The sequence below is a fragment of the Siniperca chuatsi genome, linkage group LG7 (genome assembly GCF_020085105.1).
Source record: "Siniperca chuatsi isolate FFG_IHB_CAS linkage group LG7, ASM2008510v1, whole genome shotgun sequence".
Taxonomy (NCBI): Eukaryota; Metazoa; Chordata; class Actinopteri; order Centrarchiformes; family Sinipercidae; genus Siniperca; species Siniperca chuatsi.
The window spans coordinates 3,643,362-3,655,386 of record NC_058048.1 but is presented as its reverse complement, the minus strand read 5'-3'; the positions used below and the strand labels follow the sequence as shown (position 1 = coordinate 3,655,386).

Below are 12,025 nucleotides of genomic sequence, written 5' to 3'. Positions count from 1 at the left end.
AAATAAAGCACTCAGAGCATACTTCCAACTAAAGCTGTACACTCCTCAATAGTTTATTAATAGAAAATGTTTTAATTAGCATCTGGCTCTACATAAAAATACACACGGACCTTTTTTTTTTACAGTAAGCAAAGTAAACAGTGAAAATGTTCAAAATGCTCTTGCAATGTTGAAAACATTTAAAACAAAAAACCAACAAGCCTGTGGCCTAATTGTTTACCAGATTTCATCAAAATCTCTTACCAGGTTTTTGAGATATCTCACAAATAAACAAATGTGACTGAGTATGTCTTTTGCCGAGGATAATGTGAATATGAATTGTAGGACTGATCTGACTTTGTCTTGAATTATAATAAACTCAACCTGAAAACTGGGAACCAAAACATCTGCGCTGGTTTCCTGTGCTAAACTGTGAATGCCGTGCAAGATACAGTCCAACTTCCTCATCCTTGGTGATCTTCTGGCAGGATCTGGAAAGGGGGGCAGGTGCAGTGGAGGACAAGACAGCACTTCTCCCTCGTAGAGCCTCTGGTGACCTGGAGCCGCCCTCTTTCAGAAACTCCACGAGGGCCGATGCATATGCTGGGGAGAGGAAGCGGGAAAAAAAGTATATAATATAAAACACCTCACCATCACAGCAACCTCTCAGCTGCCACTGTGCCAAGAGAAGCCTGTAGAAAAGGCTGATTATGCCGTTCACAAGTTACATACATATGAATAAACCCAGAAGTAGAGACAACATGTAGGACATTTGTAAAACTACATTTTTCGTGTATTGTGTGAAGTGTTGAGGCAACGCTGCCACCCTGTGGCTAAAAAGTGCCATTAACCATTGACGGGACAGAACATTCCAATAAAATAAATACTTAAGTTCCAGTTTATTAGGTACACCTAGCTAAAACTAATGCAACAGCCCTGCAATAAATTCTTATTATCTTCATGACGGTTATGATGTTTTTTTGTTCATGTGTTTTTACTCTGAAAATGGCTGTGCTGAAACAGCAGATAAAGATTCATTCATGATGGAGCGGGTGAATTTAACATTTTTCAAAACCTAATTTTTACTCTACATAATTATCTGTGAATTTTGGTGTGTTGCATCTCCTTTATAAAATAACAATGCAAGCAATTCTTGGCACAATCTGGGACATTTGCCACCACTATAATATATATATATATATATATATATATATATATATATATATATATATATATATATATATGGCTGGAGTGCACTGGTACCAAAATAAACCAAGCACCAACCAGCACCACGGACGGTTAGACCACTAATTATTTTCAGGCACAGAATGTACAAGGTATGTTGTACCTGGTTCCAGCGTGCCGTGTTCATGGATGTTTTTAACACAATCACATCTGGATCTCCATTAGAGTGGAAGCTGCAGTCCAGCACAGCTTCAGGTCAAGTTTTCTGTAGACCTGTTTCAGAACAAAAACAAAATGTTAAAAAAGAAAATGTAATGACAACAGCCAACCTAAACTAAACTACCAACAGCCCTGCCATAAAATCTACCTGTACGAAGCTTACAATGCTCAGTTTTTGCTGATATTCAGTCTGAGATGTGTTACCGAGGTCACAGTGTTGGGTTGTACCGGACTGCATCATACTGAGGGGTTTCTAATATTTTGCCCTCCTCCATTATGTAAATGCAGTGGATTTGTTTGCTACTGAACATGCACAGCTAATGCTAGACATAAGAGTGAAGACACACTACCTGATGAACAACGGAAAGGTCTGAGGTCACACTGAGAGCCACACTGAGAGCCACAGGGAAGCACAGATGGAGGCTGAGGCCCAGTGGACAGACCTGTTGCTCTGGGTCTATAAGCACTGCAGCGCTGGGTGTGGGTGCGTCTGATCTGTCCCTTCATTACTTGTAGTATCTCCCAACATTTCACCACATGAAACTAAATTCTAAAATGTATTAGCTGTGCAAACAAAGTCACCAAGGTGTAACGAGACTTCAGAGTTCTAATGTTAGCAAACTGAGGTCACCGATGTCTTCTGATGTAGGTCAAAACAGGATGCAAATGCTAGCTAACATTAGCCATTATGCCTTATCAGCTGCAGGCTTTTAGAAGATAGCTACTCTCCTTCACAACAACAAACACTTCCCATACGTTGCTTCTCATTATTGAAATCATTATGCTGAATCATCTGGAAGTTAGCAAGCTTAAGAAAATATGACTTACGGTGCACAGCTCACGTTTTCCACCGGTGGCAGTAACATTACCAGCGGCCTGCTGACGGTGGACCTGATGAAGCAGCTGGGTGTACTGCAGTAACCGCAGCAGCTGCCAGTCTCCCGTCCTCCTGTGTAAGAAGAGCGCCGAACACGGCCGCGGTTTTCCGTCAGCAGTGAAGTCCCGAATCTTCACCTTCAACCACACGCACCAAAGCTAGCTAGTTAGCATCCTTTTTCTGTTAGGAAACAGTGACTCGATGTCACGCGATGATTTATTTCTCTTTTTAATCTGCATTTTCAAATAGATTTTGAAATTCCATTATTTATTTATGAATTCACTGATGTATTTTAAAATGATGTACTTCTTGACTGTTTTAGTAAATCCCTTTTTAAATTGAACCATTTATTGATGGATTAATATTTCATTTGTAAATTCTTTTTATAATTCCTCTTTTTATTTAACATTAAAATATCAAATAAGGAATTACTTTTTAAAATGTAGTCTATTTATAGATTAATAAGCGACTGTGTAAATACATTTATTAATGCCTTTTTTATTGTACAATTAGTTATTAATTAATGAAATGCTTTATTACTATTTCCGTGACACTTGTGGTCCTCCATACTATTATACTACTGAGCCAACTTGATGACAAAATAGTACCAGATAATAGCAAAACTGTTACAATTAGATGTACAAATGGGGACAGAAAACAAAGTAGTCACATTATGGAGACCGCTTTGTGTATTGTTGATGCTGTGATGCAATGGGTATATTCTAGGACACTGGGCTGCATTAACTGCAATGGTTACCATTCAATGCAGAGCAAACAATGGGTCCGATTTCTGCAACTGCTCCAACACACTTTCCATCCACACACACAGTCACACAGACAAAGCCTGGGGCCATCACATGAAAAGCTATTGCCAGATACACAGCACTGCATCCTTAGCTTTTCTCTGTCTCTCATACTGTACACATACACACACACCTGCATTCGAAGCACACACACGTTCACCACAGGTTTTCAGTGTTAGACCAACTTACTAAATTATCGTGGCAGCAGAGCAGCAGCCAGCAAAGCCTCCTGCTGTGACTCAGTGTTTGCTGTCCTATGAAATAAGCTGGGCCTGGCCGGCCTGCTGCTACCAGCAAGACTTGAAACATCCCAAAAGGGAGCACCGAGGCGTCTGAAGAAGCATGCAAATACTTAACTCACGTGAGCCCCGGTTACCTTTTAGTCACGGTGAACTGTCAACAGAAACGCCTGCAGGCAGAAACATACAGGGACTGCTGTCCTTAAAAAGCTCATTTCACCTGTGAGCATGACACTAAGCATTCATCATGAGGCTGATGTTGAATGGGATTGAAAAGAGAAAAACAACATAAAACAATAATATCACATTTTTATTTTCAGAGACAATTATGAATTGATTATACAAATCCTCAATAATACTATAATCCTCTCTGTTTAGCAAAGGTTTTGCTTTCCAGTGACAGTAATATCTGAAATAAATTAATTATCAAACAAAAATAACAACTGGGTGCCGTCAAGCCTTTTAAAAGGAAGTTAAATCTCCGAAATTCTCAAGTTTCAAAATCAAACCAAAATATTCACATTTAACTACTGTGTCATTATTTTACTGGACAGTAGTGCAGTGTTGTGTTGTAGCTCACCTGTGTGTAACTAAACTTTCGGTGTAACAGGCCTTTTTCACAGAAGACATGTTGACATGTCACAGTAGGAAAAGCACTGGTGTAAATAATAAAATGAATGATGGCTGGATTCCATTTAGCTTCAGTTTCAGGGTCCTGATATTGTGCACGCTGGCTCACTGTCACGGCTTACTGTGACACTTGAATAAAACGGAGCAATAAATGGTATTAGTAACACTGGTGTGTTTCCTATTATGACAACTCAAAATGTCTGCAGTGAAAAAGGCCCTTTGGACTTACATGATTATGAATAAATAAGCGAGTCAATCCTAACGATTGGTGCAATGCCAGTCCTTTGTTTACTTTATTCTGTTTTGTCCACTTGGGCTGCCTGTTTGTTTCAGCTTTGTGTTGCAAAGCTGGTCCCTTTACAACAGCCATTCTCGCTAGGTGTCATAACAGACGTTATCCATGGGAGCTACAATAAAGGTGAACACGATGGGAACCCCACAGCTAGGCGCAATGTCTGCAAGCCGATATCAAAGCTACTTAACATGACCGATATGATAAGGCACCTGAAAAGAAAACAATATAGCGAGTTCACACAGCTGATGGTAGATAAGACAGCACTGAATTTATTTTCGCTGTGGAAAACCAGCCCATTTTTGTTGAAGGAAAATGTTGGATTTTGCCGTCTTTACAGTTTGTGGTACCACTGTATGACCTAAACACAACAGGTTTGTGACCACCTACGAGATTTACTTTATTATTTTGGTTACACAAGCATGAAACCTGATGGAGGAGAGTGTTATAGTGCCTTTTGTATTAATGCAAAGTTATTCATTTGTCAAGCATATTAGCTAAATTGGATTAGTTACAAAAACTGCGTGCACTGGGCAGCTGGTTATTTGGGCAAATATAAGTATTGCATCGAACTCCGTATTATCACAGCATGTACAGAGGACATTGAATAAGATTAGAATATCATAACATAGCATTTTATAATACTTAGACAATAAGTATGCAGTATGTGGTGTAGCGCTTAGAAAACTGTTGCCTCAGTTTAGTATTCTTAATTTTAGATGAGGCTACATCATGCTGCAAAGCTCAGTGCACTGCATTGTTGTGCAGAGAGAAAAGGAGAGTAGACAACACACACCCTTGTTGTGCACCTTTGCTAATACTAAAGGACTAAGACTATGTGTTATTGATTTATACCAGTTGCAGAAAGTCTAGGACCAAAATGATTGAGTAACTCTCAGATTAAGGAGCCTGTCAAACTGACGATTAATTGTTAAACTGATAAAACGTTACAGTCATTTATCAAAGATGCGTGCGTGTTTTATAATGCTAAGGACTCGCACCATAGGCTATGCATCAAGTTTTTCAATATTCCAGTCGAATGTCATACACAAACATATTGCACATGTATGTTATCAATAAAGTGTTACACTGTATCCTAGACAGTCCTGCTATCTACAGCCAACCTGAAAATATTATTTTGTGGTACAGCAATCTACTATGCAAAATGCTAACTAAACATCAGCCTGCCCATGTTTCCATGTAAAACACCATACTGGAAGCCTTTGTGGCAGCAGTAGACAAATCTACATCCACAAACCAGGAAGCACAAGGTAAGAATGCAAAGCAGCGGTCTATCACCTAGGCTGATAAGGCCTGCTGACGTCAACCAGAAATGCTAGGCTATGCAGTTCTCAGGTGACCGTTAGGCAGGGTGTCACAGTAGTTAGAGTGATGATCACGGTTGCTGCATTACTAATCTATGTGGTGGTCAACCACAAAGGTTCAAATGGCCCGTGAGGGTGTTCCAGGGACTCTCTAGGAAAATATACGAAGTAGAACCTGATTCATATGAACATTATGAACGCTGGACGTACAGCCTGTTTCAAAAACATTTATATATCCAGGGCACCCGGTAGCTCACCAGGTAGAGCGCGTACCATGTATCATGGCTGAGTCCTTACTGCAGCTGCCCGGCCGAATCTCCCCTGCCTGTCCGGTCTCTCCTCTCTCTACTATCACTACCAAAAATAAAGCAGAAATGCCAAAAACATTTATATGTCCGTATACATCCGCCCTAACCCTGCCTATACAAACAGATTTCCACTTTTCACCTGGGGCCTGTCTCACAAATGAAAAGGTCAACAGAGTCAGGCTATGTTGCAGTTGCCCAGCATCACAAAAGACACTGGCTATCAGGGGCTACCAGTCTCACAGAGCTCCCCATGACATTACTTACTTTAACTGTTTGAACTGATTTTTCTTTATTCTCATCTGTGTTTTGTCCTATTTATTTTTAACTTGTATGTAAATCGACATCATTGCAAATGATGGCAACCTCAATGGTTCTTCAAGTTTAAATAAAGGTTTGAAATAAAATGAAAATGAAATGACTTTAAACGTTAACCTTGACATTACTCACCACAGAACCACACTAGACTGACACTCGATGGACACAATGAACATAATCACCTGCCCAGGGCTATGAAATTAAAACATCTAGCATTTCAAGACTTTGCCATTCACTCAGGAACAAACACTGCACCAGAACTGATCCAAAATCAAACACTGGATTTATTTATATAATATAATATAATCGACCTCTAACTCGACACTCCCATTACCCTTGCAGGCAACCCAGCTGATTCAATATTTGGACTTCAGATGACTTTTCTCTTTAAGTTATTCACACAGTCTTGTGCCTTTGACTTCTTTTCAAATTAATTTTATCACACATGCTAATTTTGCATACCAATGATCCGCCGGGACAGTTTCTTTCCCATTCGAGTAAATGTTCGACCATCCTAACATTAAACACACTCTTTGGGAAAAGGGAAAGAGGACTTTCACCTCTGAAAACCTGGACGCCCAATTCTCCACTCTGGTGTAGCGGACTGTTGTGTCCACCTCCTGTTTTGGATCATTACAACATAAGTCTGTTAAATCTCTGCTCTAATTGGTAACTTTACTCGTCTTTATTGTGGCAGACCTGTCAGCGCTGAAATGCCTTGTATGCCTATGCAGGTTGATAAAATCCATAAATGTATTTAGAACCAGTGCGGCAGCATGGTGATCGCAACATACCCGATATTTCAAGCAGCCACACGGATTATGTTCTATATGACTTCAAATTGGGAACAATTTCTCATCTCTTATCAATTTAAAATATTTATTGTAATTTAATTCATTACATTTATGTTGCACAAATGTATGCTGCACTGATCCAACTGTTCTATTTAAGAATATGCTCAGTCTAACAGTCTAAGCAGGTGCAAATATTTGACCATTAGACACTTGGGCAACCTATTTTGTGTCTATAGTGGACACAAATATCTCTCTTACAACAAAAACTACTAGTCATAGACAGATGGTAGCAATAACAGTGTTGCAGTTAGAAACCTTCAACAAAGTGAAAGAGAGTGCACAATCAACCCTGTAAAATTAGGCTTGAAGGAAGTCTGAATGATTCTGGGTTTACTACAGGAACACATCAAAGTCTAACCTTTCCAACAGGATGCTCCCTGACCATTATCCTACTGGTGTCCAACTAGAGTGAGCTTCCATGAAAACTGACCCCATAATTGCTGCAGTCGAGCCTGCTGTGGGAATTAGGAAGGCTGCCATGTGACTGGTCAGATAAGGCTGGATGGCTGGATAATTCCACCGCCTGTGTGTGTGTGTGTGTGTGTGTGTGGGTCACATGTGATCATCAGAGTGGGAATGGCAATCAGCTTGAGGAATGTCCAAACCACCACACGAGGAGCTGATATTGAAAAGATGCCATTTAAGCAATAGAAGCAACAAAAGGTTAAGGTTTGTTAAAAAAATAATAGCAAAGAATCCTGGCTGAAAATAACTTACACTTCAGTCAAATACGCTAATCATTTAGATAAATATGAATGCAAAGGACAGTTTGTTTTAATTTCCCCGTAGGACCCTGGTAAAGATATGACAGTGTCCTGGATGAATGTGTAACAGCTTCTCTTAGCCTGGAATCCAGACTGACAAAGCTCAGCTGTTGCCAACCCAGGGAGTAAAGTGCAACAAGAAGGCCATCAGGGATACCATCTCCTATGTGCTTCCTGATAAATGCTAACCCACATCTTACATAAGTGCACCAACACTCAGACTATACTTCAATTACAACACTGCCTTATCCAGCTTCGTGCTTCGCTTGTTCTATGTAGACTTACTCCTGCATATAACCTGATCTGACCGCAAAATGCTGTTATAGAAAGAACCTATGATTCCATAGAAGGTGAAATACATTGGCCTAGGAGACCCTGCTTGATGTTGATCAGAGAGCAATCAATGTCTCCCCCAGTTTAAAAAGAATTCCCACAGGCTATATTCTAAGAGACTAAATGCAGCGACAGCAACGTGAAGCAAATGTGTTTGTCGTTCCGCCAAACGTCCTGACTACACAGTTAGCTAACTCATCTGTGTACAGTTTAGTAGAAGCAACCTGACAGTCCACTAACACAAACACCGACGATTAACGTTAGTCCATATCACATGGCTAGGCTTGAAATCCGCCAAACGAAGGCTAAAAACAAACAGTCTGGAGACATTTCCCCCTGGAACTTAGCTGTAGCGACCCAGCTAACTAACTAGCTAGTAGATAAGTAAGCTAGTAGCAGCACAGACATTAACGTTACGTTACTCAACGAAGTTAGCTAAGGTGACAAGAGCTAACGTTAAGCTACGTGGAAAACTGTAGTGTCAGCCATAACAGTTAACACACATTCAAGGCTGTCTGCACAACTGTTTTGGCAAATGCTGTCAAGCCAGCCCATCCCTTAGCTATGGAGAGAACGTCACGCCAAGCACAGTCCAAAAATCTGTCAATTTTAAGTGACCTTGCTTGTGAGCGAAGGCACACGCCTCGTAAAATACCAGTCAGTACCATTTCCATATTGCTGGGAAGAATAACTAAATTCGGGATGAATAGAATCCATTCAGTGACATTTATCTACAAATTATTTAAGCTTGAATTACTGGGAAACGCTTACTACTGCAGCCCAACGTTGTGTATTTTGGGGGTTAGACGACTGCGGAAAATACAGGCTTAGCTGTTGTTAACTTAACGTATAATTAAAATCCGTAAGGCTTTCCTACATTTTTCTATGCCGAATTGAATAATGGATCCTTGCGGTTCCGTAGAGGCCGTGTATTATTTTTTGACTGGTGTTTACCTTATCCAGTAACCAAAGCTACTTAAACCGCTAGGTTTCAACGGGTGGTCAGGACGCCCTCCTCTTATGTACCGGGCTAGCTTAAAAGCTGACAGTTAGCTAAACTAGCGCAATTGAGGATGATTTAGTCCATTGCTTTTCGGCTTACCTCTTTTGACGGCCTCGTCATACGACAGGAATCCTATCCTCGACTCTTTGGCCCCCATGCTCCCCTCATTTCATTGCGATGTGAAGAAATAAACGTTATGAACTGAGTTGATCAGAAGTGTTCTTCGCCTTATCCGTTTATTGTGAAATGGGTTCCTGGTAGTGTGTGTATGTGGTGAACGGGTGAATGTTTTCAGTGACGCCTCCATTCTGTCACATGATCTGATTCTACAGGTCAGTTGATCAGCTCCTTCAACTGCTTGTAAACACAGCCGACATGGCAGACAGACATGGCGTTTTATTTTGACCTCACTAAATTCATAGTGTTTTCCCGCTGCTCTTGCAAATTACAAAAAATGCTTTTTGACTCATTATGCGTCATTATTAAGTCATATGAAGCTGTCAATGTGTGTGCCTGTGTGAGTATGTGGAGTCTCGGGTGCAAAGAAAAGCGAGGAGCACCACCTTGTGGCTACTCTGCTAAATAACGCTAGCTTACATCCACCACAGCGACCCCCAGTGCCAGAGTTTGTGAAGTACTTCATACAGCACTTTTTCAATGTATATTTTTATTATGTCTTCAGTTCACTTCACTTTAATTCATATGCACATGGCAGCCAGTTAACGTCGCTTTATTCTAATGGTGGCTCATTGCCCTTCTCACGTTTACGGCGAAGCTTTACGCGCAACTGCATTCAAAAATGTACCAGTTTAATCTTGGCTGGCTCATAGGCAAGGTACCCTCTGCGTAGAACACCGCTGAAGACCACTTTGGTTTTGTTTGGAGATATTCACGACTTCGGCATGTACCAACACACTCCTAACACTGTCCTAACAGTGTCCTAACACTGTGTCCTAACACTGTGTCCTAACAGTGTCCTAACACTGTGTCCTAACACTGTGTCCTCACAGTGTCCTAACGCTGTGTAACGCAGGTGGTATTGAGCTGAACTTTTGTCACGGCCTGTTTCTATTCCTTCCTGTCGGCGGCAGCACGGACCAGGAACGTTGATTCATGAATTTTTTAATGAGTTAACCTAAATAAGGCGGCAGCTGGCTGGAGGGAGATGCCAGGGAGCTGGAGGTTTCTAGTAAATAGATTTATTTTTGTGTGTTTTCTGTCAGGATGCTCAGCAGAGCTTGCAGTAAAGAAACATCTAAATGTCACAATATAAAAGGTGTTATCTGTTTAAAAAGTAGGCCTGCAAACCTAACTAGTTAGCAAGTACTCACCATCTTTCACTTGAGTGGTTAACCTCTCCATGTCCAGAGCACAGCTGATAGGTACATGGTGTGTTTACATGGCAACAGACTGCATATTAAAGGGATCAGTGTGGACAGAGAGTCAGATGTTTGTGATGCTCTCACTCCGTTAGGACACGGTGAGAAGGGGCGATCACAGAGATGCGGCGCCAGCAGAACCACTGTGTTCCCGTGAAGGGTGCGCCTGGCGCTCCTCGCTTGCGCCACGCGTCGCGTTTTTCTAGCAGTTTTTAGACGCACATAAAGTTCGAAAGTTCTCAACTTTCAAGCGCAAGGCGTAGTCGCTTGTGGCCCAGACAGCCAATCAAATCAAGCAGAGTCGGCCTTTACTACTTCACCACTGTCTGCCATTTGCCTGAGCAGCCAGGTGAATCTCTCTGGGGAAGGCCTTTACCAAGCTGCAGCGCAGGGCCGCACGCTGGCTGCGCACGCCAACAAGCGATCCCGCTCCGCTGCTCTTTTCTAATCCCAGTAAAGAGCCGAGCTTTATAATAACCTCATGGATTTAGAACTTAAAGCTTTGTGTTTCTGCAGGGCGTCGCTTCTTCTGCAGCAGTGAAGCACAGACACACACACACACACACACACACACACACACACACACAGCTCATCTCTCGCTTTCTGTTTAGAGACACCTGACAAATGTGTGGAATAATATAGGTAATATGCATAATTTAAAATACACAATCACAAACAGCAGTGATACTCTTTCGCATAAATACGGATGGGCAGATCTTGATGGGGGCACTGCAGGAGCACAGCAGGGAGAGGGGCCGAGAAATCAAAAGGGTTGTTATTTATCAGATCATTTATATCATATATAATATCAATTTCTATCGTTTATAATAGATTATCTGTGTGTTTTCCTGCCAGAAAAAAAAGACCAGACGCCGAAACTTTGTCTGAACATGGGCGCGGAAGGCAGCGGGCAGCGCGGGGGGCTTCCGCCTCCTGCAACGCTTTTATTGCACTTACAGTAACGGACAGAGTTGTGCGTCTAATGCGTCACACCCGGTTCCCACTGAATGCGACGCGACAGTCGGACGATTCAGTTAGGGTGCGCCGGGTGGACTGTGCCAGTGCAAGGGTTACCAGGAGGAGGAGGCCGTGTGGGCCTGCACAGAGAGGGAAGGTGTTAGAATTCCCATCATGAATATACACCTGCTCAGTATTACCGCCGTGTGACGCACATGCCACCTGGACGCCTTTTTGAGTGACTTCAAGTCGTCCAATGCATGTTTTATACAGCCTGTACGTGTTCAAATGGGTTTATTTGGAACATAGAGTGCTGTGCATTGTTTGGATTCACATTTAGTGTTCCATTAGGCCTGCAGTGTGTATAAGCACAGGTGTGTAAGTGTAACTGGATTTGTTATATTGCTTTTAATTGGTTATTTCCCAACAAGTGGCAACAATGTAGTGTAATTGTGTTTATTTGTGTATAAATTTGATTTCACTTGATGTGTTTGCTAACTTTCTGGTGCTAATGAGATAGCCTACTAATTAATGTGATGCTAATGGAGTTTTAAGTGATTATT

General features: G+C 41.5%; 1 protein-coding gene and 1 long non-coding RNA gene across 15 annotated transcripts in view; both read right to left on the bottom strand.

Moving 5' to 3' along the window:
• usp32 (ubiquitin specific peptidase 32) overlaps positions 1-9,425 on the bottom strand; it is a 79,314-nt gene extending 69,889 nt beyond the window's left edge. For 7 of the 14 annotated variants that reach the window (XM_044202495.1, XM_044202499.1, XM_044202501.1 and 4 more), the window contains exon 1: positions 9,226-9,424. In XM_044202495.1, coding sequence (XP_044058430.1) covers positions 9,226-9,283 — 58 coding nt within the window. In that variant the 5' untranslated portion in view covers positions 9,284-9,424. Of the gene's footprint in view, positions 1-3,439; positions 3,473-9,225 lie in introns of all 14 variants that reach the window. The other 7 variants (XM_044202506.1, XM_044202507.1, XM_044202504.1 and 4 more) reach the window with 3 other exon arrangements.
• Positions 30-3,426, bottom strand: LOC122878950. Its single transcript, XR_006378594.1, has 4 exons — positions 3,253-3,426; positions 2,212-2,332; positions 1,328-1,437; positions 30-582 (listed from the first exon to the last, which is right to left on the bottom strand). It is a non-coding gene; the product is annotated as an uncharacterized LOC122878950 (long non-coding RNA).
• Positions 9,426-12,025: the final 2,600 nt, after the last annotated feature.